This window comes from Panthera uncia (genome assembly GCF_023721935.1).
Source record: "Panthera uncia isolate 11264 chromosome C1 unlocalized genomic scaffold, Puncia_PCG_1.0 HiC_scaffold_4, whole genome shotgun sequence".
NCBI lineage: Eukaryota > Metazoa > Chordata > Mammalia > Carnivora > Felidae > Panthera > Panthera uncia.
The window spans coordinates 77,748,919-77,773,842 of NW_026057585.1; the positions used below are offsets into that span (position 1 = coordinate 77,748,919).

The 24,924-nt window shown below is 47.6% G+C and overlaps 1 protein-coding gene across 4 annotated transcripts; it reads left to right on the forward strand.

Moving 5' to 3' along the window:
• The first annotated feature begins 587 nt into the window (after window positions 1-587).
• CC1H1orf216 (chromosome C1 C1orf216 homolog) lies at window positions 588-24,471 on the forward strand. Of its 4 annotated transcripts, XR_007454829.1 has the most exons (4): window positions 588-670; window positions 3,093-4,994; window positions 7,751-7,956; window positions 24,427-24,471. XR_007454829.1 is itself a non-coding variant. In XM_049617531.1 (3 exons), the coding sequence occupies exon 2, from the start codon at window positions 3,098-3,100 to the stop codon at window positions 3,782-3,784; it is 687 nt and encodes a 228-aa protein (XP_049473488.1). In that variant the 5' UTR covers window positions 588-670; window positions 3,093-3,097; the 3' UTR covers window positions 3,785-3,786; window positions 4,371-5,067. The 4 variants fall into 4 exon arrangements, 2 of the variants coding, with proteins under 2 accessions (XP_049473488.1, XP_049473487.1); XR_007454830.1 differs by lacking the exons at window positions 7,751-7,956; window positions 24,427-24,471 and having other exon boundaries at window positions 3,093-4,579; window positions 4,815-5,067; XM_049617531.1 differs by lacking the exons at window positions 7,751-7,956; window positions 24,427-24,471 and having other exon boundaries at window positions 3,093-3,786; window positions 4,371-5,067.
• The last annotated feature ends 453 nt before the right edge of the window (window positions 24,472-24,924 follow it).

Sequence of the window (24,924 nt, forward strand, 5' to 3'; positions counted from 1 at the left end):
CTGAGAAGAGAGCTGACATATGAGTAAGCTGAGAAGGGGAAGAGAATTTTAGGTAGAGGGAACCGTGTGTGCAAAAGTCGCGTGGCAGAACGGAGTGTGAGGCCCAGTTGCAGAGATGGAGGGCAAAGGATGAAGCTGGAGAGGTAGACAGGACAAGATGCTCAGAACCCCGTGGCCGCTGCCTCAAGGATTTACCCTGCAAGAGGGAAGCCATTTGAAAGGCTTAAAAGCAGGAGGATGGTGACATGATTAGATTTTCATTTTGAAAATGTCACCGTATCTGCAGTGACGCAAAGCGATCCGAGGGACCCAATGGATGCAGTGGGAAGATAAAACCCGACCCGGCAGGCCTCGGTCACGGCTGCAGGAGGCGGGGGAGTTGGTTCCGGCGCTCTGGCCGGACTAGCCTTTCGCTCGGCGGAACCCCGAACCGACCCACGTGGGCCCGGCCGCCCCGCCCCGTCTGCCGCGCTGACGCCGCCCGACTCCGCAGTCCGGGCCTGGGGCTGGGCGCGTCGCCGGGGGAGCCCAGCACCCCACGCCCGGCCCGCGTGGCCGCCCAGGCCAGGCCGAGACATCCCCCTCCCCCCCTCCAGCCTCCAGAGACGAGTTCCCGCCGCGGGGCCCGCGGGAGCAGAGCCAGCCGCGCCGGGGCGGGCGCGTCCAGGCAGTGAGTCCGGCAGGAGGGGAGGGTTGGGGGCCAGCCCCCCGGGACGGGGGGGCAAGCAGGGGATCCCAGCCTCCTCCGGGCTGCCCCCTGTGGGGAGCTTAGGAAAGCATGGTCTCTATCCTCTGTCTGCTGGAGGCGGAGGGATGGGGGGTTCCTCTCCCGCAGGGCTACGCAGGAAGGGAGGCGGCCTCCCCAACCCTTACAGAGCCATCTCCCCACCCCCGCCGCCTTACACACCCCGGGCCGACTGCGGATTAGCTTGGACGGAAGCCTGATCCTAGGGTGTCTGGGTTCCCATTTTACCATCTCTGAGAACCCTGTGAGCCTTAACACCTAAGCCGCTGCATCTCAGCTTCCCTCGCGGCCACTCCCAGTTTAAGAAAGAAAAAAAAAAAACAAACATTTGGGCCTGGAAGGTCTCCAAGACTGCCTAGCGGGATGGTAGTATGTAGGTCACTAAAGGACCGTCGCTACACCCCGAGGACTTTTGCCCACTACCACCTATAAAGACCTCCTAATCCCTGCTATACTTACACTATCCCTCACTCTTACTGATCCCCCATTTTTCTAATCCTTGTAATATGTAGTCAGTAGAAACCTCTTGTTAATTCAAACCCTAATTTTGGTAGAAATGGTTATTAGGGAGGAAAGAATGGTGTGATACGCCCTCCCTCTGGGGCCCCTGGATGGAGCAAGCTAGGGGAGGGGCACAAGATAGTAAACCCAGAGGGAAGAGGGCAAGGTCAGAAGAGAGGCTTGTCAATGGGGATGGGGACGGGGCGGGGCGGGGGTGGGGTTGCTCACTAGGGCAGAGGAGGTAACTGGAGCCATATCTTCTATCCCTGGGCCTGAGCAGTAGCCTCTCGCTACCGTTGGCTTTCTCTTTATGAGCATAGATAGCCCACTGCAGCCCCTCTCCCCCATTCACTCTCACAGCAACTATGTACTGACACCTGCTTAGTTCAGGAATATGACAGAGGATATATAGAGGAGCTCGGTATCTAGTCAGGAAGCCAAATGTATAAGCTGCTATTAGAAGATAGTCCCCAAACAAAACCAGAAACAACTAAATGCACAGTTACTGGCCATCAACTATGCACCAGGGTCAAGAAACAGATATGAACAAAACAGTGAGTACCAGTGCAGTGGGGACCCAGGGGAAGGCATAGTTAACTGTGCTTATTTATGTGTGCTGGGGCTGTGGGAAGAACTTCAGGAAGGCTTCAGAGAGGTGGGGATCAGACATCTGCGTTTTGAAGTACAAAAAGGAGTTTGCTGGGTGGAGAAGGGAGGAGTTTACAGGAGAGGGGAAGGGAAGGGTATTGTGGACCAAGGGAATTGTGTGAATAATGACACATTATTGACACAGAATAATGACACATTCTGAGATCTCTGAGAAATTTGGGATTCTGAGAGGGGCAGAGTGGCAAGAGGCAAGCCTGAAATGGGGAGCAGGGGTCAGCTGAAGCACAGCCTTGTAGGCCATGTTGAGGGTTAGCAGTTTAGGGAGGGCTCTCAGAGCTGTGACCAATCAAGGTTACATTTAAAAAAAATTTTTTTAATGTTTATTTTTGAGAGAGAGAGAGACAGACAGAACGTGAGTTGGGGAGGGGCAGAGAGAGAGGGAGACCCAGAATCCAAAGCAGGCTCCAGGCTCTGAGCCGTCAGCACAGAGCCCGACGTGGGGCTTAGGCCCACAAACTGCAAGATCATGACCTGAACTGAAGTCGGATCCTCAACCGACTGAGCCACCCAGGTGCCCCTCAAGTTTACATTTTTAACTGGAGGCACAGAGGTCAGAAAAGCCTGCAGCAGTCAGTCAGTAATCCCGGTAAGAAATGGCCTGAACCAAGTACAAGTGAGGGTTGACGTATATGCATACATACACAGGTTTTTAAGAGGAAGAATTGTCAGTGTTTTGTGGTCAATGAGATGGGGGAAGGAAGCAGAGTGAGGAGACCAGGATGCTCTCAGGTTTCTGGCTGCAGTGACTGAATGCAGGGTGGGCCATTTTTCTGAGGACACTGGAGAGGGAGAGCTGGTTGGGACATGTAGAATTTGGGGGGCCTATGGATGGTTGCAGAGTTGGATAGCAGTCGGATCTGGGCTGGAGACACATCTGAGAGTCACCAACACCTGATGGTTCTTGAAGCTATAGCAGAAGATTAGTTCATCTGGGAAGACGTGCACAGAATAAGGAGACAGCCTGCCTCGGAGGGCTGAGGGCAAACCCTATGCAGGAGACTGCGAATCAACAGAGAAGGAATAGGAATACCACAAAGGGAGGTGTTACCAGAGGGAAAGGGACTGAGAAGGAGCATCCAGCTCCTCCACACTGCCTTGCCCCCACAGCTAGGTTGCCACGACTTCAGGCACCCCACCCTATCCTGCTTTGACTCATTCTTCTGCTTCTCCTTTGCAGACCAGATGTTTGCCATCCAGCCAGGCGTAGCTGAGGGGGGCCAGTTCCTGGGGGGCCCACCTGGAGTATGTCAGCCTGAGCTCCAACCAGACAGCAACTCCAACTTCATGGCGAGTGCCAAAGATGCCAATGAGAATTGGCATGGGATGCCAGGCCAGGTGGAGCCCAGCCTGATGAGAGGCTCCTCTGAGTTGCCCTCTGACAACCAGGCCTTCCAGGCCCCTGGACTCCCTGATGGGGAGGTCCGCAGCCCACCAGAGGGGGCAGAAATCGCCGGAGCTGAGCTGGAGAAGATGAGCGGCGCCAGCACAGTCTGCTCCCCTCTGGAGGACAACGGCTATGCCAGCAGTTCCCTGAGCACCGACAGCCCCAGCAGCAGCCCTGAGCCTGTCTGTGGGACCCCTCGAGGCCCAGGCCCTCCAGATCCCCTTCTGCCCTCAGTGGCCCAGGCTGTGCAGCAGCTGCAGGCTCAGGAGCGCTACAAAGAGCAGGAAAAGGAGAAGCACCATGTGCACTTGGTGATGTACCGTCGCCTGGCCCTGCTGCAGTGGATCCGGGGCCTGCAGCACCAGTTGGTTGACCAGCAGACCCGTCTGCAGGAGAGCTTCGACACCATCCTAGACAACCGAAAGGAGCTTATCCGTTGTCTCCAACAGAGGGCGGTCCCATCCAGGCCCCAGGATCAGGGCTAAGGGTGTGCCTCCACAGGGGTGCAGGGGTACATGTATATATTTGTAGGCATGTGTGTGGTTGTGCACAAGTAAGTACATGATTATTGCTGGTATGAGTGCAGGTAAGCATGAGTATGTACGTGCTATCATGTAGGCAGGTCCAGGCGTGTGTGAATCAGCACCTGTGCATCAGCTTGTGTGTGTCATGCGTACACATGAGCTCACTGATGTGCAGGTCTGTGTGTGGGTGTGTACATATGTGTGTGTGTAGCATGTATGTAAGAGGGAGTATGTTTGTATATGTATGCATGAACCAGGTGTCCAACAGTGTGTATATATGTGCATGAGTGAGGATATATATGCAAAAGGTGTGTGTGTGTGCATATGAATGAGTTTGAGTGTGCAGGCTTGTGGTGGGTGTCTGTGAGTGAGCCCTTGTGTGTGCAGGCCTTTGTGTGCAAGTGCAGGCATGGGAAGGGTGTATTAGGAGCATGGATTTGCAGGCCGACTCACTAGCAGATGTGTGCAAATACATATTCAGTTGCGTATGTCGGGCATCCACACTCTGTGTTACCCATTGTCAATCCTAGCCTTTTTTTCTCCACAGGGTCCAATTGTTCCCTGGAGAGAGGGCTATCGTCATTTATCTGAGGGTTGTGCTGATCCACTCTCCTGGGACTTCCCAGGCCACCTCTCCTATTCCTTCCCCATCACTCCTCCCAGACTTTGCTCTGCTGAAGCTGTTGTCCCTGATGGTGGATTTGCTGTAGGAAGTGTGGTGGCTGCTCTGGCCTGCCATGGCTTTTTGAGCAATTGGTAGAGAATTAGTATGAGGGAGGGAAGCTGGGGGTGGTGATTGACACGTGGCAGGGATGGGGGATGGGATCAGAGAAGAAGATAAAGAGCTGTCCCTCTTGAACTCTGCCCTGGGGCACATGGGAGATGGGGATGGGGGAGATGATAAGGGAGATGATAACGGCAGAACCCTGTGAAGAATAGGAGAGTGGGAATTCTAAAATATCAGTTTGAAACAAACAACCCTTCTCCACAGCAAAGGAGCTGTTGCAGACCATATTGATTTCAGCTTCTGATGAAAGCGAATGTGTGCTTATAAGCTTGCAAGGAATCGGCATGGTATTCCAAGGCTGTTGGAAAAAAAAAAATCTGTTTCCTCTCTGTGCCTCTACTCGCTGTGCCTTTCTGGCTTTAGCAACACTGGACGTCAAATTAGGTTGGTCTGTTTTTTCTTAAATCAGGCTGTCTGGGCCCAGAGGAGCCACATTAACCTTTGGCGGGGGGTGGGGTGGGGGGGTGGGGGACAGTGAGTGTCAGCTCAGCCCAGCCTCTGGAAGCTCTTAGCATGTTGGGTCATAACCCCTTCCGTCACTGCATGGCCCTTTAAATGGGGGTTGACAGGCTAGAGCAGAGGCTCTGTGAAAAGGAGAGTGGTTGAATTTTGGGGAGAACCAAGGACTAAGGTAGCCAAGCTCTCTGCTTTGCCTCTGGAGCCATGAGGATACAAGATCCTGATGGGTGAGCAGTGGCATGACGCTTACTCTCCTTATCTGCAAAATGGGGGTGCTCTATCTGTAAAGAATTCTATCCCTGATGGGTGGGTAGGTGAAAGGTATAGGGAGTGAGGCTGAAGCAATGGTCCTGGGGCTTTTGTGTCTAGCCCTTGCATGTTGACTATGAACCTGGCTTCTGGACCAAGCCGTGGTGAATAAACTGGGGCAGAGAAATGCATTTCTTGAGTTTGTGTTTCTATTCTACCCATTGCCTGGTGGCCTCTTTTCCATACCGTCTGAGGTGCCCTTTTGGACTGGAAGCTGGGGGACAGATGTGGGGGAAGTCACTGGGGAGGAGATATTCAGCCTGCTGTGGCTGATGGGGCTGGCAAGAGGTTTCTCCTCAAGGGCCTCTCAGTCTGACAGGGGAGACTTGGCCTGAGAGCCCCGTATGGGATTGTTCTCATCCTGAGGCACCTTTGAGCCTGAAGATGGGGGGTGGGTAGGCATCGATTGTGAGGGATACATATGCTCCCCCCACACACTCCTATTCAACCCTGCCCTAGAGCCACCACTTCCCTGAAGGGTGCCCTGACTGCAAAACACTGAGTTAGGCTCCTCAGCTGGTTCTGACACATATGTGGTTATAATACATGTATATGACTTCAGATATTTGCTGTGACAATCTAGACTACACTTATTTTACATTGGTTTATATGATGACTTATTAATTAGTTTATCAAAAATTCATTATTTGTATAAAGAAAGGTTATCTATTGCTGCATGACCGATTACCCTCAAACTTAGGGACTTAAAACAATACTCATTTGTTATCTCATGATTTCTGTAGGTCAGGAATCTCTCACAAGGCTGTAAGCAAGGTGTTAATCCAGGGTCTGTGGTCTTATTTGTTGGGAACATTCAGTTCCTCAAGGGCCATTGGCTGGAGGTCACTTTCAGTTCCTTGCCATGTGGGTTCTCCCAACATGACAACTCACTTCATCAAAGCACGGCAGCCAAGAAAGTGATAGGGTACTAGCAAGACAGAGGTCATGATTTTCTGCAAACTACTCACAGAAAGAACAACCCCTCAATGTTGCCATATTCTATTGGTTAAAAGCAAGTTACTCAAAGAGAGGATATTATACAAGGCTGTAATTACTAGGACGAAGAGGCTATCTAACACAGAAGGCGTTTTTTTTTTTTTAAGAGAGAGCACATGCATGCACAGTGGGAGGGGTGGTGTGAGGTGAGGAGGGGAGAGGGAGGGAGGGAGAGAGAGAGAGAGAGAGAGAGAGAGAGAGAGAGAGAGAGAGAATCTTAACCAGGTTCCATGCCCAGAGCACAGCCTGACATGGGGCTCAATCTCATAACCCTGAGATCATGACTTGATCCAAAATCAAGAGTTGGATGCTAAATGGACTGAGCCACCCAGGTACCCCCACAGAAGCATTTTTTGATTGATTAAATAAGGGCATATTTTATGACTGTTTTTTAATCACACAAGTAAAAATTATGTTCTACTTATATAAATTGAAACATTTCAGAGAAATATAATGTCTCCCTGTACTTCTCCCCAAAAAGATGTATATTTTTAAACCTCACAAAGTGTACTTTTCACTGAAACAGCAACCCAAGGTATTAATAATTCTTGTCACCTTGACATTGGACATTTAAACAGTTGGACATTGAACATTGACATTGAAACGTTGACATTGGACATTGAAACAATATGGAACCAGTTTTAACAAATTCCACTTATTAAGAGATGTTGTTCTAGCAAAGAGCTATAGCTAAATTCAAACAATTGAAAACAAGTAAAAGGAAACCTCATTTAAAATGGAGTTGGAGGGCTCCTGGGTGGCTCAGTCAATTAAGCTTCAGACTTCGGCTTAGGTCATGATCTCATCACTCATGGGTTCGATCCCTGAGTCTGGACTCTGCACTGACAGCTCAGAGCCTGGAGCCTGCTTCAGATTCCGTGCCTCCTTTCTCTGATCCTCCTCCACTCATGCTCTGTGTGTCTCTCTCAAAAGTAAAAAAACATTAAAAAAAATTTTTTAAATGGAGTTGGGAGGCCAGAAGGGGGAGCTCTCACCCCTATCACTCCTAGTCAATTGCAGAACCAACAGGAAGGGACTACCTTGCATTCCAGACAGGAAGAACCCTATACTTTACTACCCAAGCTGGAGGAAGAAAGGTTTTCTCCTTGCCTGGCAACAGCCCAGCCAATGAGAGACTGTCATTACTCAGCTAGTGATGGCCTCTACACTTCAAACTCCCAGGTTACTCCAATGAATTTTTGTTTATAATAGCTCCTCCCAATCCCCCCCTTTCTTCTATAAAAGAGCATTCTTCTCCTTTGTTCTCAGACTTGCCTATGGTTTGCTGAAGCTTGCTTATTCTGAATTGCAATTCTTTGCTATCTCCAAATAAACCCATCTCTCCTGGTAAAGTAACTGACAGTTTTATTTTTAAGGTTAACAACTTTAACCATGGAGATTTCTAACAAGGAGACAACGTCAAGCTCTCAGAGCACAAGACAGTGAATTTTTAGAAGGGGCTCTTTCCTAAGTGTGTGAAGGCTCTTCTGAGCATAGCCAGCAGTTAAGAGCACAGACTCTGAAACCAGACCCCTGGATTTGGATGTTGGCACCATTGCTTTCTGTCTCTGTGACCCTTGGGGTAAGTCAATTACATTCTCTGTGCCTCAGTTTCCTCATCTTAAAAAATGGAGACAATAGTAGTAACCACCTCACAGGATTGTTGCAAAGATTAAATGAATATATAATAAATGAATATATAATATGCAAAATACTTAGAACTCCACTTGGTATATAGTAAACTGCATTAATGACAGTTATTATAAATAGTGCTTTTGTGATACACACTTAAAATTTTCATTAAAAAATCAAATTTTTCTGGGGCACCTGGGTGGCTCAGTCAGTTAAGTGACTTCGGCTCAGGTCATTATCTCACAGTTTGTGGATTCTAGCCCTGCATCGGGCTCTGTGCTGACAACTTGGCACATGGAGCCTGTTTCAGATTCTGTGTCTCCCTCTCACTCTCTGCCCCTCCCCCACTCACACTCTGTCCATCTCTCTCTCTCTCTCAAAAATAATAAAATAAAGATATATTAAAATCAAATTTTTCCTTAAGGAAATTCAATCTAAAATTTGAAAGTCATCTTTTAAAAAAAGCTTTTAGGGGCGCCTGGGTGGCGCAGTCGGTTAAGCGTCCGACTTCAGCCAGGTCACGATCTCGCGGTCCATGAGTTCGAGCCCCGCGTCAGGCTCTGGGCTGATGGCTTGGAGCCTGGAGCCTGTTTCCGATTCTGTGTCTCCCTCTCTCTCTGCCCCTCCCCCATTCATGCTCTGTCTCTCTCTGTCCCAAAAATAAATTAAAAACGTTGAAAAAAAAATTAAAAAAAAAATAAAATAAAAAAAGCTTTTAAAAATAAAGCTGCTTGGGCGCCTGGGTGGCTCAGTCAGTTACGCGTCCGACTTCAGCTCAGGTCACGATCTCACAGTTTGTGAGTTCGAGCCCCATGTTGGGCTCTGTGCTGACAGCTCAGAGCCTGGAGCCTGCTTCGGATTCTGTGTCTCCCTCTCTCTGCCCCTTCCCCACTTGCACTCTTTCTCTCTCAAAAATAAGTAAACGTTAAAAAAGAAAGAAAGAAAGAAAGAAAGAACGAACCTGGTTAAATAAATAAATAAATAAATGAAACTGAGGCAGGACTCCAGTGGCTGCTGTTGCCCATCAGCTATGCTGGAGCTGCTGACACCACTGCTATACTTCGTACATGGAGCAGGCAGGGTCCAGAGACTCTCTAGACTACCTCCGTCTCTTCACCTGTGGCAACTGTACAGCCTGAATGAGGAAATGAACCTGAAGATGTTTCATATGCATTAAAACACACAAGGCCTGGTGGAGCCCTCCTCTGCCCTTGAGCAGGTCTTGCCTGAACAGGCAGATGAGACTTGCATCCCAAAGACTAATGCACAAGCCACTCTAAGCCTAGGAGAGGGGAAACCTGGCTGGCCCTCTGTGCAGGTCTCTCAACCAGAGACTTCTTTATTGGGAGGTTATTTTAAATTATTTATTTATTTGAGAGAGAGGGAGAGAGAGAATCTTAAGCAGTCTCCACGCTTAGCACAGAGACTGACAGGGGTCTCCATCTCACAATTATGAGATCATGACCTGAATAGAAGTCAAGAGGGGGACACTTAACCAACTGAGCCACCCACGCACCCTGGGAGGTTGTTTTAAAATCATTGGGTGGGGATTGGTTAGTCCCTGGGACTGTGAGGGGAGTAGGGAAGGTTCATGCTCTAAGGAGGGGATTAGCCACCTTCCCCTTCCAGCCAGAATGGAAGCGGAGCAAGGAAGAATGGACTAGGAGCAAGGAAGTGTAACTAGGATTCTGGTGCTACCTGAGGAGTCCTGCTTAGTAAGAAGAAGGAGGGTTGAGATTGAGGCTGATAACCAGAGACCCACAGGGGCAGGGCACATAGCAGAAGCCTGAGCAGGCTCCAGGGACAGGATAAGGCATGGAAGGGATTGGCGGGGAGGGAACGCAGGGCTGGGTCCTCGGGGGAGAGAAGAAAGGGCTAGTTCCATGGAAAGCTTTTTCTCTCCTAGGAGAGAAATAGGTCATCTCCGGTAAGTGTGGCAGAGGGATTGGGATTAAAGCCTGGGGTACAGGGAGGCAGGGAGTGAACTTGGAACTGAAGAAGAGTGTAAAAATTGGGGGGCATAGGAGGCTTCAGAATGTGGTGGGTAGGCTCCCCAGCCTGGCTTATCAGGGCTGTGTGGTGGCTATCTCAAAGGAGATTGAATGCCCCCTCGTGGCAGCCTGTGACCTGTCTGCCAGCCTCTGTTTCCTATAAGCTTCATGGGGAAACCCATGCTTTGGGGTCTCCTAATCATGGGGTGAACAGGTGACAGGAACAGGAAAGTGATGAAATCTGTGAGCACCTGATCTAGGAAGGCTCCCTGAAGGAAGAAGTTCCTAGAGGATGAGTAGAAATTGAAGCAACAGAGGATAATGATTTCTAGTGTAGACTCGACCCGGATGTACTGGATCCTCCACTTACTAGCTGTGCCTCGCTTTTCTCAACTGTCAAATGGGGATAATTAGTACTTCTCTCATAGGATTGTGTGAGCGATAAATGAATTTACACATGTAAAGGGCTTACACCTGAGCCTGGCACAAAGACGCAGTCTGTAAACGTGAGCTGTTATTAGCTGACCAGCAGAGTATGGGGAGGCATCAGAGGTAGAAGAGGCAGCTGGGCCATTGTGCTGTATATTAAAAGCGTTGCTAAAGGACCTCCAATCCCAGACCCACGAGTTTAATGGAATGTTTGTTGGTGGCGAGGCCCATGAGATGGGGACGTTCTGGGGTCTGAGCCAGACCTCAAGTCCACTCGCATATACATGCCCACACCCACCAGGCGCCCCCAGACACAAGGGCACCAGACCCACACCTATGCACGAGCGCGCGCGCGCGCGCGCGCACACACACACACACACACACACACACACACGCAAATTCGCTCACACTCACAAATGCACACTTCCGGCCACAGACCCACATGCTCCCTCCTCCTCCCCCAACCTGTCTCAGAAATAAGACTGCACCCAACCTGGGAAGGTGTTCATACTCCTGCAGACCCCCGAGACTCTCCCAGCCTCAGCACCAGACAGCCAGAAATGTGTGTGTTTCCCCTGTCCAGGCCTGGAGGGTTCTCTGGCCAAGCCTTATTCTTGCCCTGCTCCTTCCCCAAACCCTTAAGCTTAGAACCGGTCGATCCTCTAATCGCTTCATTCTCATTTATCACCAGTAGATTTGAGAAGAGATTCATCTGGTTATGGGACTCACAGCCGGAACGGGGGAGGTGACGCGCGAAAAAGGCGGGGGGGGGGGGGGGGCGCGCCAATGGGGGGGGGGGGGGGGGGGGGGGGGGGGGGGGCGTGACCTTGCCACATAAGCGGGGGAGGGGGGTCAAGGTGGAGCTCCAGGGCTCCGCGCTGGGGAAGGAGAGGGCTGGAGGCCCGCGTTCAGCTGGTGTTCAGAGGCCGGGGCGGGGCTCGCCCCGCGAAAGGAGCAGACAAAGGGGCGGCCTCCCCGGAGCCCGGCGCCGCCCGGAGCCGGGGCTCGGCACAAAGCGGGGGGCGGGTGGGGCCGAGCCCGCCCCACGCGCCCGCGCGCCCCGGACTGCTGATCCGCACGACTGGGAGCGACGTTTCCTGCGCCTAATCCCAACAAGCATGAAAACGGCTCGGGCCGGCCCGCCAGCAGGCCCTTTGTCCCGGCTCCTCGCGGGACAGCTGCAGCCGGGGTCCCTCCCCCTCTTTGTGTCTCCTCCCGCGCCCCACTCCGCCCTCCCCACCTCAGCTGCCCGGACGGCCGCGAGCCTTCCAGGGTTTTCGCCTCGGGCACTTGGGCGCACAAAGGGGGGCAGCGCCCCTAATCTGGGGGAGGGGAGGATTAACCCCGGGGTCTGCAGGGAGGGGCGGGGCCGTGGGGGGCAGAGCAAAAAGGGGCTGCGGGGCGTGCCCCCCGCTTGGAGCGCAGGGGTGTGCAAGTGGGAACACAGGTGTGGGACCGGACCTGTGGGTGCGAGGGAGCAGGCTGGCTCTGCATGCTTCTTAGACTCCCCTAGCCAGCCCCTAGCAGTCAGTATTCAGACTGCTCTCAGGGCAAGAAACTCCCTTGATGCTCCCCTGGGCTGTCCTGGGACCTCTTCAATTCACTCTCCTCCTGGGATCTCTTCCACTGTGACTTCAGCCCCCCTCTCCCCCATCCTTGGGACTCCTTCCCCAACCTCTGTCTCCAGCTGGGCCTCTGCCTCCCACCCCACCTGCATATTCAGCTACTCACGGGACCGCTCCACCCAGATGCCCCATAGCACCTTAAACTTCCTTGTGTCCAAAACTGAGCCCATCTTCTTCCTACCCATAAACCTGCTCACTCCACTCAGTCATCTGGGACCCTCCTAGTCAGTCAACCTGACTGTCACCAAGTGCTGTGCTTGGTTTCCTAAGCACTTTTCCAGGCCACTTCTAGTCAGGCTCCCTCCCTTCCATTCACCACACAGCTCTGGAGTGGGCTTCTATAAGACTCCTCCAGCTTAAGACCTTTCGGAGACTCTCCAGTGACTTGACTTACTTAGCTTGGCTTGCAAGGCCTTCTCTGGTTCCTGCATGCCTGCTGGCCTGATCTTTCCCCAGGGTCTGATGTTCCGCAAATCTAGTCCGCAAAGACCTTCCTCAAGAGACTTGATGGAGATTTTTCCCTCTCAGGAAAGGGAATGAAATTGCTGGCTTAGCCTTGTTGCTCACAAGAACCATCCTTCAGTGCCCCAAAGTCCAGGGCACTACAGGGCAGTGGATGAGTCAGGGAAGCCAGGCTCTTCAAAGATGATGTATGCTGCTGGCCCAGCCTTACCCACACTGTGCCTGCCACATGGAGGACAACAGAGTTCCTTCCAAGCTGATGAGGTCCTGCTCTTCCTTGGGTTCTCTCTGGCCACTGCAGCTACAGAGGCCACTTCAGATGCTTGGATCCCCAGAGATGCTGGACATCCTCATCTCTGTCCCAGATCCCTCAGGATGGATCATATCCCTGGTAGACCTAGAACGCCACAGTCTGCAAGCATATCTGTGTCACTCTGCTCCTGTCACCATTGTCACCAGACAACTCCTCCCAGGCCCAGCCAGGAGCCTCCAAGGTACTCTTCATGTCCTCATCTTAGTCACAGACAGGAAATTCCTGCATTGAACATTACTGTCTACCATGTGCCAGACTCTCTGCTAGGCACCGGGGACCCAGATGAATCAGACAGTCCCAGCCTGCAGGGATTTCACAGTCTGTATCCAGGGAGACAGACTCAGACACGAGGAATCTAGAGTGCAGTGTGGTAAGTGCCAATAGACGTCTGTACACAGTGCTATGGAAGCACTTTCCAGAACATGGTCAATAGACAGGAAGTAAAAGATTACCACGATTGCTCCCTAGGTGGCTCAGTCGGTTAAGCATTTGACTTTGGCTCAGGTCATGATCTCACAGCACGTGTGTTCGGGCTCTGTGCTGACAGCTCGGAGCTTGGAATCTGCTTCAGATTCTCTATCTGCTCCTCCCCCACTCACATTCTGTCTCTGTCTCTCAAAAATAAATAAGCATTAAAAAATTAAAAAAAAAAAGATTACCATGATCAAAGGGACTTGGGAAACCCTGGGTTTAACCATGTTAACTGGACTTCTTTACTGGAAGACTCCTCTGGGTCTTTGCTGTGCCAGTATGTGTTGTTAGTTCCTGAGAGGAGAACACCGTATGAAAAGGGATTCTCAAACTTGTTTGAGTATGCAACCCTTTTCTCATGGATCATATTATATAGATTGAATGTTCCAGAGATCATATTTGGGAAGCACATTGCCATAGGAACCTAGAGAATGGAGAGACATTCTGTGTCTGAGGTGGAAAGAGGAATGAGGGAGGTAAGGGGGGGGGGGTCAAGAAAGAGTTCACAGAGGAGCTGGTGTCAATTTGGAGGATGAGTAAAAGTAGGTGAGGAAAAGAGCATCCTAGGAAAAGGGAAGGGGCCTTGCCCTGGGGAGGCAGGAGCCCAGGGCCTCTGAGGGTTCAGAAGCATGGCATTGTACGAGAGACAGAGGAGTCTTTTGGAGGCAGCAACTGCAACATGGGAAGGGGCTTTATCTGTGCAACTGTTATGAATGTTCACTCTCATCAGCTTGGCCTGAGACATCATATCACTTCCTGGGATGCTAGGCAGTATAATAAGGTCAATAAAATATCCCACTTGTCTGTGGGCCAGACATACCTCTGTCTTCAGGTACACCCAGGACCTTCACAGTTTGGGTGCATATGGGGTTGTAAGGGATGCAGACTGGGAACCCCAGAAGCCAGTCCTCTTTAAAGAGGAGTTCTGTACCAGGGTGGCTGGGCTTCATCATAGGAGCCTAGCAGACTCCTCTCAAAGGCCCTCCTTTGTGTTACTTGAATTTGGTTCTGTAGGAACCCAACACAGGCTCCCTCCAGAACATGCAGGTGTCTACAGATGGATATGTGTGTGTCCAGACTCCTGGGAAGAAGCCCAGAGCTTCTTTTCTCTGGTTGTTCTGGCAGCGTTCAATGCCATGCTCTCCCCAGTTTTATTCTTACTGTCCCCCTGCAGCCAGTGCCTCCTCTGACCATTAACCCCATGGTTTCCACCTCACTTCTCTACTGCAGCCCAAATCATTTCCCTAACAGCTACAAGAGAAAGAAGCAGCTGGAGGAGGAGAAGGGAGAGGAGGGGAAGGGGGAGGAGAAGAGCATGCCCCTAGTGCCCTTACTTTGTGCCAGGGCAGGCACTGTTCTTGGCACTTTACATGTGTTAACTCATCTCACGCTCACAATAACCACAGGAGAAAGATACTATTACCATCCCCATTTTGTGAATGAAGAAATTGAGGCCCAGGGGTGTTGAGCAACTTGCCTAAATTCACACAGTTGGTAGGAGGCAGAGACAGAATTCAAACCCAGACAGTGTGGCTGTAGGATCAGTGCCCTCACCCCCTCAAACTCCACACTGCCCCACCTCCATCCCCCACCTACCTCTGTGAATATCTTCATTTCATCCCACACATATCCCCACCCTAGTCTCCACACCCAAATGCCATTATTATTCTGTCCTGAGCACATTACTCCTACCCCACTTACTCCATGCCCAGTTTCATTCCATTCATCACCAGCACCCCATCAACCTTCCCATCTCTATTCCCGTTCTCTTCCCTGTACTCCTTAGGAAACTGGCTTTACAGTCTGTTCTCAAGTTCATTAGCCCTGTGACCAAGAGATAAATTCACTTAATCTTTTGGAGACTTAGTTTCCACATCTGTTAGAAGGGGGGAAAAGAAAGCAAGTTTCATCTACTTTACAGAATTATTGTTAAGTATTAAATAATGCTCTTGAGAGAGCTTTATAAATTGCAAAATATTTTACAGACCAATATGCTGTTTTTTTGTTAATTTGCCTTGATATTATTTTTCACCCTTTCTGGAAGCAAATGTTTTATTTCAGTAGTTGACCATTTGTTTTCTTTTTTAGTTTTACTTATTAAAAATTTTTAATGTTTATATACATATTTAATTTTTTAAATATTTTGTTATTTAAAATTTTTTTTTACATTTTATTTATTTTTGATAGAGAGAGAGCACAAGTGGGGGAGGGGCAGAGAGAGAGGGAGACACAGAATCCGAAGCAGGCTCCAGGCTCTGAGCTGTCAGCACAGAACTTGATGCGGGGCTTGAACTCACACACTGTGAGATCATGACCTGAGCCAAAGTCAGAGGATTAACCGATTGAGCCATCTAAGACCTCCCTGCCCCCTGCCCCGTTTTCTTTTTTAAATGTTTATTTATTTTGAGAAAAAGAGAGAGCACAGGAGAGGCAGAGAGAGAGAGAGAGAGGGAGAGAGAGAATCCCAGGCAGGCTCCATGCTGTCAGCACAGAGTCCAAAGTGAGGCTTGATCCCACGACTGTGAGATCATGACCTGAGCTGAAATCCAGATTTGGACCCTTAACTGACTGAGCCACTCAGGCACCCCAGTTGACCATTCGTTTTCTAAACAGTGACATTTTTGTACTGTTTTGAAATTAATTTTAATGGAGGCTACTGAAATGGTAGTCTTTATTGTTTGTGATTAATATTTTTTTAAAAGAAAAGGCTGCTTTTATTCACAAGGTTGGGAATACTTTCTACGGGAGGTTCCACTTTTAGTATTCCTAAAAATAGAATGATTGTGAATGAAGGTGCTATAGAACAGGATGGAAGGAGGTGAGATGGGAATGGGGAATGAGGACAGGGCAGTGGATGGGAATAGAGATAAAGAGCAGAGAAAGGTTATGGGTGAGAAAAGACTGGCCAACATGTTTCAGGCCATGTGCCATTTCTCTGTTATCCCATTTTGCAGGTAAATAAACAAAAGTTACTTTAGGTGCGTTCCTTTTCTGGCAGGACTGACATACCACTCCACATTCTCACATCCTCCCTCTAACCCAGACCAGGAAAAAACAAGGTTACAGACTCCTTACCTGAGAAACAGGCTCATCTGTACTCAGTAAGGTTCTGTAGGTTAGGGAGTATCCTCACCAATCCACCTGGGGCTAAGTTCTGTGAAACTGAGCAAGAGGAAAGGGGGGGAACTGCAATTGAAACAGAAGGGGGAGGGGAACGTGAAAGCAGATGTCTCCCTCATGGTACAGCTTTACAGGTAATGCTCTAGATATTTGAAACTTTTCTTCAACTCATTTATTTTATTTTTTTAAATAATCTCTACACCCAACATGAGGCTCAAACTAAGAGTCCATCCAAGAGATCAAGATTCAATTGCTCTTCTGACTGAGCCAGTCAGGCACCCCTAGAGTTAATGCTCTAAATGACTGTTTCCTCCTTCTTATGGGAAAATGGCGGGAAGGGAAGGTGCTACTTATTCTGCTTCCTGTGCCCAGAGTGCCTGGAAACCTCATACAGCCTCCCAGGACTCACAGACCACCTTACCCCTGAATTCCTTCCTATCCCCAAACTCACAGCTAGGAACAGACTCTTTTATTGATTTCCTGTCCCCTCCCCTTCAATTTGCCTCAGGAGCAATCATCACCTTCATCTCCATAATGAACTTCTTCATTTTTTTTTAATGCTAATTCATTCTTGAGAGAGAAAGAGAGGGGGACACAGAATCCAAAGCAGGCTCTAGGCTCTGAGCTGTCAGGACAGAGCCCAACGCAGGGCTTGAACCCACAAACTGCGAGATCATGACATGACCTGAAGTTGGACACTTAACCAACTGAGCCACCCAGGTGATCCTCCATAATGAAAACTTCTTTTATATGAGACACTCAGATACTCCCCTGATTCTTTTTGAAATTTTTAAATATTTCTTAAAATTTTATTTGAGAGAGAAAGAGAGCAAGTAGGGGAGAGGGGCAGAGGAAGAGAGAGAGAATCTCAAGCAGGCTTCATGCTCAACACAGGGGCCGATGTGGGGCTCGATGTGGGGCTCAGTGTAGGGCTCAGTGTGGGCTCCATCCCATGACACTGGGATCATGACCTGAGCTGAAATCAAGAGTTGGACACTGAACTAACTGAGCTACGCAGGCACCCATCCCCTAATTATTAATAAGATCTAGTTTGTGTGTGTGGGCATGCATGCATGCATATGCATTTTGGGGATGGTGAATCAGTGTATGCACTCATCTAACAGATGAGAAGACTGAGGTGGGGAGAGGAGAAGGCAGATTTTTTATGGCTCATTTGGAAATGACATTACCTTATTGAGACTTCCTTATTGAGACTTCTAGTACCTTGCCTCTTCATGATATTTAAGATTTTTCAAACCACTTCCAGTTCTGCTATTTGGCTATAGAGCAGGTGCAGTGTACCCCATTTTTCAGTGGTGGAGCTATAGCCAAGGACAAGCAGTGTTAACTGACCTTGTGACCTAATGAGTTCCTCACTGGTGAGGTGGGAATGGTTATGGTCCCTTTGGCCTTATAAACTCTTCCCAGAGAAGCATAACTACCCTCAGGAGTTCCTTACATTCTCTAAAGGGCGATCAGAATTCTGTAGTTTAGGGATGCCTGGGTGGCTCAGTTGGTTGAGCCTCCGATTTTGGCTCAGGTTGTGATCTGGTGGCTTGTGAGTTTGAGCCCCAAGGCAGTCTCTCTACCGACAGCTTAGAGCCTGGGGCCTGCTTCGGATTCTGTGTCTCTCTCTTTCTCTGCCCCTCCCCCACTCATGTTCTCTCTCTCGCGCTCTCTCTCTCAAAACCATTAAAAAATTTTGTAGTTTGTAGAACCCTTTCCCTCTATTTTCCCATTGTTTTCCCACGACTATACAGAGAAGTAGGCATTATGCTTTTTTATAGAAGAGGAAATACTCTGAGAGGTTAAGTGATTTGCGTAAGATCGTACACCTTGCATTGAAGCAAGGACCCTGCTCATTCAACTAATTACTCAAGCGCAGGTCTTGGTTGAATCCCACACAACAGCAGGGCAGGACTTACAGGAAAGGCTTGCGCATGCGTGCAGGGAGGGTTGCCAGCTCAGTGGGAGAGCCTTTGGCATTTGGATAATTCTTTGAGTGCACTGTTCTAGGCAATGCAGTGTCACACTTTAGCATCCCTGTCCCCAGAAATGAAATATGAATACGACTGCCTATACAATGATCGAGACGACAAAGACATCTGTCTCATATTTTTAAAAGCCTCCTAAAAGTGTGGTATTCCCCTTCCACCCCACCCCATCCGACCCCCAACCCTACCCCAGCCACTTAAAACCGCTTAGACACAGGGCGGGCTAGTGTCTCAGTTTTGGACCTCTCCCGCGGGCTTCCTCAGCAAGAAAGTGTCAAGAGTTACTGAGGCTTGAGTCCCAACTAGCCTCAGAAGCCTAAGGAGGCTGTTCCTTTAAGGAGGCTGATTCCCAGGACTAGGGTGGAGGTAGTGGAGATGGGGGGGGGGGTAGGATGGGGTGGTAGGAGGAGGGGAGGGAAAGGACCCCACCCCCAGTCCCTGCAGGCCTTACCTAATCGCCACACTCTGCATTATTACCCGCCTAACGCAGCGTGCTTTTAAATAAAATATGCAAAGATTTCCCTCTCAAATTATCTCCCCAGGCGAGCTAGCTCAACTCCAGCTTGTTAATGGAAAAAATGCAAATAGGGCCTCCCACCTCTCTCCTCCAGCCCTTAGGCTCTGGACAGCTAATGTAATTTCCTTCTTTTTGGGAATTTCTGTTTCCATTGAAACCATTTTTTAGGGGGGCAGGAGGGTTTTTCCCAGGTGCCATCCAAAGAGAGAGTCTAGAAGGGAGAGAACAGGTCAGGTAGAAGTTTGAGGAAGTCACTCTGCTAGGGAGCCAGGCTCTTTCGAAGCCTCATTTTTTTTCATCTGAGGTCTCAATTAGTCCCTCCTAAGGCTGCTCTGAGGCTGAAGGGCCGCAAAAGGCTGGGGCCTAGGGTAGGTGCAACTTTCCTGTTTAAACCTGCTTTGCTTGCTGGATACAGAGATGGAGAAAATAGATAGGGCTTCTGCCCTCATGAAGCTCACAGTCTAGCAGGAAAAAGCAAAAAGCAAAAAGCAAACCAAAACAACAACAAAAAACAACCAAACAACCAAAAACAAACAAACCCAGATCATTTAAAATTTTTAAAGCAGTTATAATACACCTTAAGCAACCAAAATCCATATCATCATCACAGTGAGGCAAATGGCCTCCACCTCCTGGTACGAAGCCTGGAGGACACACTGTCATCTAGGTAGCATTCTGCCAAAAGATGCGAACATGAGGGATGCAGAACCAGGAGCGAAACCATCAGACAAACCCCAACTCAGGCTAGGAAACATCGACATCATGAAAGAGAATTAACTTCCGGATTAAATGCAGTGCATGATTCTGGATCAGATACTAGATACGAAAAAAATTCTGTGAAGGACAGCATTGGGACATTTGGCAAAATGTGAATATGGATTGTATTATACATATTTTATCCTGTGTATCTCAAATTTCTTGAATATGATCAGTGTATTATGGTTACATAGAAGAATCTCCTTGTTTGGGTGAAATAAATGTGGAAATGTATAGGAATGGAAGATCATGGTTTTCACAAATTAGTCTCAGATGGCTCAGAGAACAAATGTGGCAAAATGCTAAAACTTGGTGAATTGGGCGAGAATTTTAGTGTTGCTCATTGAATTACTCTTGCAATTTTTAGGTAGGTTTGAAATTTTTCAAAATAAAAGGTTGAAAAAAGAAAATTATAATAGGTTTTAAAAAATATGATGATGATACCATAACTTTGATTTTTAAAATCCTTATCTTTTATTTACTTAAAAAAATTTAAAAAAAATTTTAATGTTTATTTATTTTTGAGAGAGACAGAAAGAGAATGCGAGTGGGTTAGGGGCAGAGAGAGAGGGAAACACAATCCCAAGCAGGCTCCAGGCTCTGAGCTGCAGCACAGAGCCCGATGTGGGGCTTGAACTCACAAGCTGTGAGATCATGACCTGATCCGAAGTCAGATGCTCAAATGACTGAGCCACCCAGACGCCCCTAAATCCTTATCTTTTAGAAGACACTTGCTAAATCAAACATTTTCAGATGAAATGAAATAATCTATATTACTTGCTTAAAAATAATTACAGGAGGAGGGAAGTAGTTGGGAGCTCAGGGGAAACCAGACGATGTGAATTGATAACTGAAGTTGTGTGGTGAGCATATCCTCTTTTGTTTTTCTTACATTTGAAATTTCTATCATAAAAATGTATTGTTGGGGCACCTGGGTGGCTCAGTCGGTTAAGCATCTGACTTCAGCTTGGGTCATGATTTCGTGTTTCATGAGTTCAAGCCCCGCATTGGGCTCTGTGCTGACAGGTCGGAGCCTGGAGCCTGCTTCGGATTCTGGGTCTCCCCCTTTCTCTGCCCCTCCCCTGCTTGTGCTCTCTCTCTCTGTCTCTCAAACAATGAATAAATGTTAAAACCACACTCAGATACCACCTCACGCCAGTCGGAGTGGCTAAAGTGAACAAATCAGGAGACTATAGATGCTGATGAGGATGTGGAGAAACGGGAACCCTCTTGTACTGTTGGTGGGAATGCAAACTGGTGCAGCCGCTCTGGAAAACAGTGTGGAGGTTCCTCAAAAAATTAAAAATAGATCTACCCTATAACCCAGCAATAGCACTGCTAGGAATTTACCCAAGGGATACAGGAGGCACTTGTACCCCCATGTTTATAGCATGGGGGTATATACGCAATGGAATACTACGTGGCAATGGGAAAGAATGAAATATGGCCTTTTGTAGCAACGTGGATGGAATTGGAGAGTGTTATGCTAAGTGAAATAAGTCATACAGAGAAAGACAGATACCATATGTTTTCACTCTTATGTGGATCCTGAGAAACTTAACAGAAGACCATGGGGGAGGGGCAGGAAAAAAAAAAGAAGAAAGGTTAGAGAGGGAGGGAGCCAAAACATAAGAGACTCTTAAAACCTGAGAACAAACTGAGGGTTGATGGGGGGTGGGAGGGAGGGGAGTGTGGGGGATGGGTATTGAGGTGGGCACCTGTTGGGATGAGCACTGAGTGTTGTATGGAAACCAATTTGACAATAAATTTCATATTTTAAAAAAACGAATAAATGTTAAAAAAAAACTTATTGTTGGGGTGCCTGGGTGGCTCAGTCAGTTAAGTATCCAACTCTTGATTTTGGCTCAGGTCATGATCTCAAAGTTCAAGGGTTCAAGCCCCACATCGGGCTCTGCTTGGGATTCTGTCTCCCTCTCTCTCTGTCCCTCCCCTACTTGCTCTCTATTTCTCAAAATAAATAAAAATAAACATAAAAAAGTCTTAAAAATTTTTAATGTTTATTTTTGAGAGAAAGAATGTGAGTAGGGGAGGGGCAGAGAGAGAGGGACACACAGAATCTGAAGCAGGCTCCAGGTTCTGAGTTGTCAGCACAGAGCCTGAGGCAGGGCTCGAACTTGTGAACTGCAAGATCATGACCTGAGTCAGGTTGGACACTTAACTGACTGAGCCACCCAGGCGCTCCTGTATTGTTTTTAAGAAAAGCAATTACAAGAAATGTGATGAGTGTCAGTAGAGAAGTACAGCTCTAGTAGGGGGACACAATCCAATCAATGGATTTGGAGCACGCTTTTTAGAAGGGGGAGTGGTTAAGCAGATTTTGAGGGCAGCCAACATAAGCAGGGGCAAGGTAGGAAAGAGCTGTCCAGGGCACTGTACAAAAGGTAGAAGAGTGAGACCCAGTGTGGTGGGGATTGTAGGATGTGAGGATAAGGCAAAGAGGAGGAGAAGCCAGGTGGAGAGAGGAGACAGATGAAGCTAGAGAGAACCAGGCCTGCCAAATATGGGCTTGGGTATTTATCCTGAGGCCAGTAGAGAGCTTAAAGCAGGGAAGTGACAAGATGGGATTTGCAGCCGAGAAAGACCACTCCAGTGCTTTGCGGGCTGATGAGAAAGGTGTGAGGCTGGAGACAGTTGGAAGTTGCTGTCCTGTAAGTTGGATCTGAATCACTTCCCTCCACCAAGACTTCCTGATCTTCCCAATTAAGGGATGAAGCTTGGGTGCCAGGTTTCAAACATGAAACCAACCTATCCCCAAAGCCCAGATGACTGTCTCCCATTACCAGTTCCCTTTGCCTCCACCATCAAGGGAAGCAGTATGGCTGATGGTTATGAGTTCAGACTCTGGGACCAGGCTGCCTGGATTAAAATTCCACTTCTGTCCTTTACTAGCTGATAACCTTGGGAAAATTTCTTTACCTCAACTTCTTCGTGTCTGAAGTAAGGATAATAATAATATTACTTAGTCATGGGGAAGTTGTGAGGATTAAATGCACTGATGTGTGTCAATTACTTAGAAGAGTTCCTGTCCTGCAGTGAAGACTCAGTAAGTCCTCTGTACCCAGGACTGTCCCAGGAGGATGCCAATGCATGGAAAGGGAAGAGAAAACAGGTTCTTTGTCCTCAAAGATCTCAGCTTTACTGGACAGATGGAACACAGATCGAAAAGCAGTATCAAATCACTGTACTATTGCTTTATTTACAATATTTTATACAGCTGGAAATGACCGAGGTCCATCAGTATGGGAATGGCTAAAGAAATTGTTACATCCAGTAATGGGAAAATTCCCATTTTATCACATTAGGTGAAATGCCAGAGGCAAAACTGCAAATGTCATGTGACTTTAGGCATATTTTAGAAAGAGTAGAGAGGAAAAAAAATTGAACCACACTGACATATTTATAGTGATCACCTCTAGATGGTGCTATTTGGGTGTGGTTGAATTTTTAAAAAAAGACGTTTCCAAAATATCTAATAATATGCATGAATTACTTTTATAATGGGAACATTTCAACTTTATTTTGTCAAAAAATTCCTTTTGGTTACAAATGAATAATGGTGAACATCATTAGCTGTCAGGAAAATGCAAATCAAACCACAATGAGATGTCACTTCACACCCACCAAGCATGGCTATAACCAAAACAACAGATAATAGCAAGTGTTGGTGAGGAGTGGAGAAATGGGACCCTTTGTGACCTTCTGGAGGGGATGTAATATGATGCAGCTGCTTGGAAAACAATCTGGCAATTCCTCAAAAGGTTCAAATGGAGTTACTATAATTCCACAACCAACTAATTTCACTCTTAGTACATATATTCCCAAGAGAATTGAAAACATACAGTCTCTCTCTCTCTCTCTCTCTCTCTCTCTCTCTCTCTCTCTCTCACACACACACACACACACACACACACACACACACACACACACACACACACAAAACATGTACAGGAATGTTCACAGCAGCATTTCCCATAATAGCCCAAAGTGGAAACAACCTTTAGAAAAAATCTGACTGAATAAATTTAAAGATCTAATTGGCTTTATTTAATGATTCATGAATTGGGCAGCATCTCATCTCAGCAGATAGAAAGGAGCTCCAAGGAGCTGTACAAAATGGAAAATTTTATAGGCAGAAGGAGGTGGGGTAAGAAGAAATTCTAGCTGAAACTGAAGTTAGGTTAGGTATTAAGTCTTGGTTGCTAATGCAGGCTTAGCACCAATGATGCCATTTTGAGCTTACTGTTTCTTTTTTAACAAACCCAAGTATCCTTCAACAGATGAATGGATAAACAAAATGTGGTATAACTATACAATGGAATATTACCTAGCAATAAAAAGAACTAAAGCGCTGATACATTTTTATTTATTATAGTTATATTACATTATATATTACCTTATATCATATCATATCATATCATATCATATCATATCATAAAATAATGCCATCAACTACAAAGTTGTAAACTAAGGTTGTGGGATTATCGATAGCTGGTGGTGACTCCATAATTATTGTGTAAGAGGGGTTTCAGGTAGCATTGTGGTGGAAGGCAGTAAATCTTGGAATTGCATTTCCATAGCACTTTATATACTAAGAAAATAATGTTGTCAATACCAAAAATGAGGAGGAGATTATGGTGAAAGAAGAGTAGCTAAAGATATCAGGAATGACTCTCTTTTCTCTAATACAATGACTCTTAGCATGTTGGTGTATTTCCTTTCAGATTGTTTCCCCAATCACATTTTCTACATCATCGCAACCATAATGTGTAAGTATGATAAATCCCAATTTTGTTTACTCAACTTTGCAGTAATCATTTTCCATGCTGTTACACTGACTATTTGACCATTATTTTTTTAAATTTTTAAAAAAATGTTTATTTATTTTTGAGAGGGAGAGAGAGTGTGCATGCGGGGGAAGGGCAGAGAGAGGGAGACAGAGGATCCTGAAGCAGTCTCAATGCTGTCAGTGGAGAGCCTTATGTGGGGCATGAACTCACAGAACTGTGAGATCAAGACCTGAGGTGAAGTCAGAGGCTTAACCAACTGAGCCACCCAGGTGCCCCTTGACCATTATTTTTAATGATTTTATAATGTTACATAGAACAAACCACAACATACTTAACTCATACCCTATTGTTAGATAATTAAGATGCTTCCAATTTTTTTACTCTAATGAATAATGCTATAATTAACATCTTTGTTCATATTTTCCCTCATAA

Coding starts and splice junctions, on each gene's coding strand:
- CC1H1orf216 (XM_049617530.1), top strand. CDS start 3,098: ATGTTTGCCATCCAGCCAGGCGTAGCTGAGGGGGGCCAGTTCCTGGGG.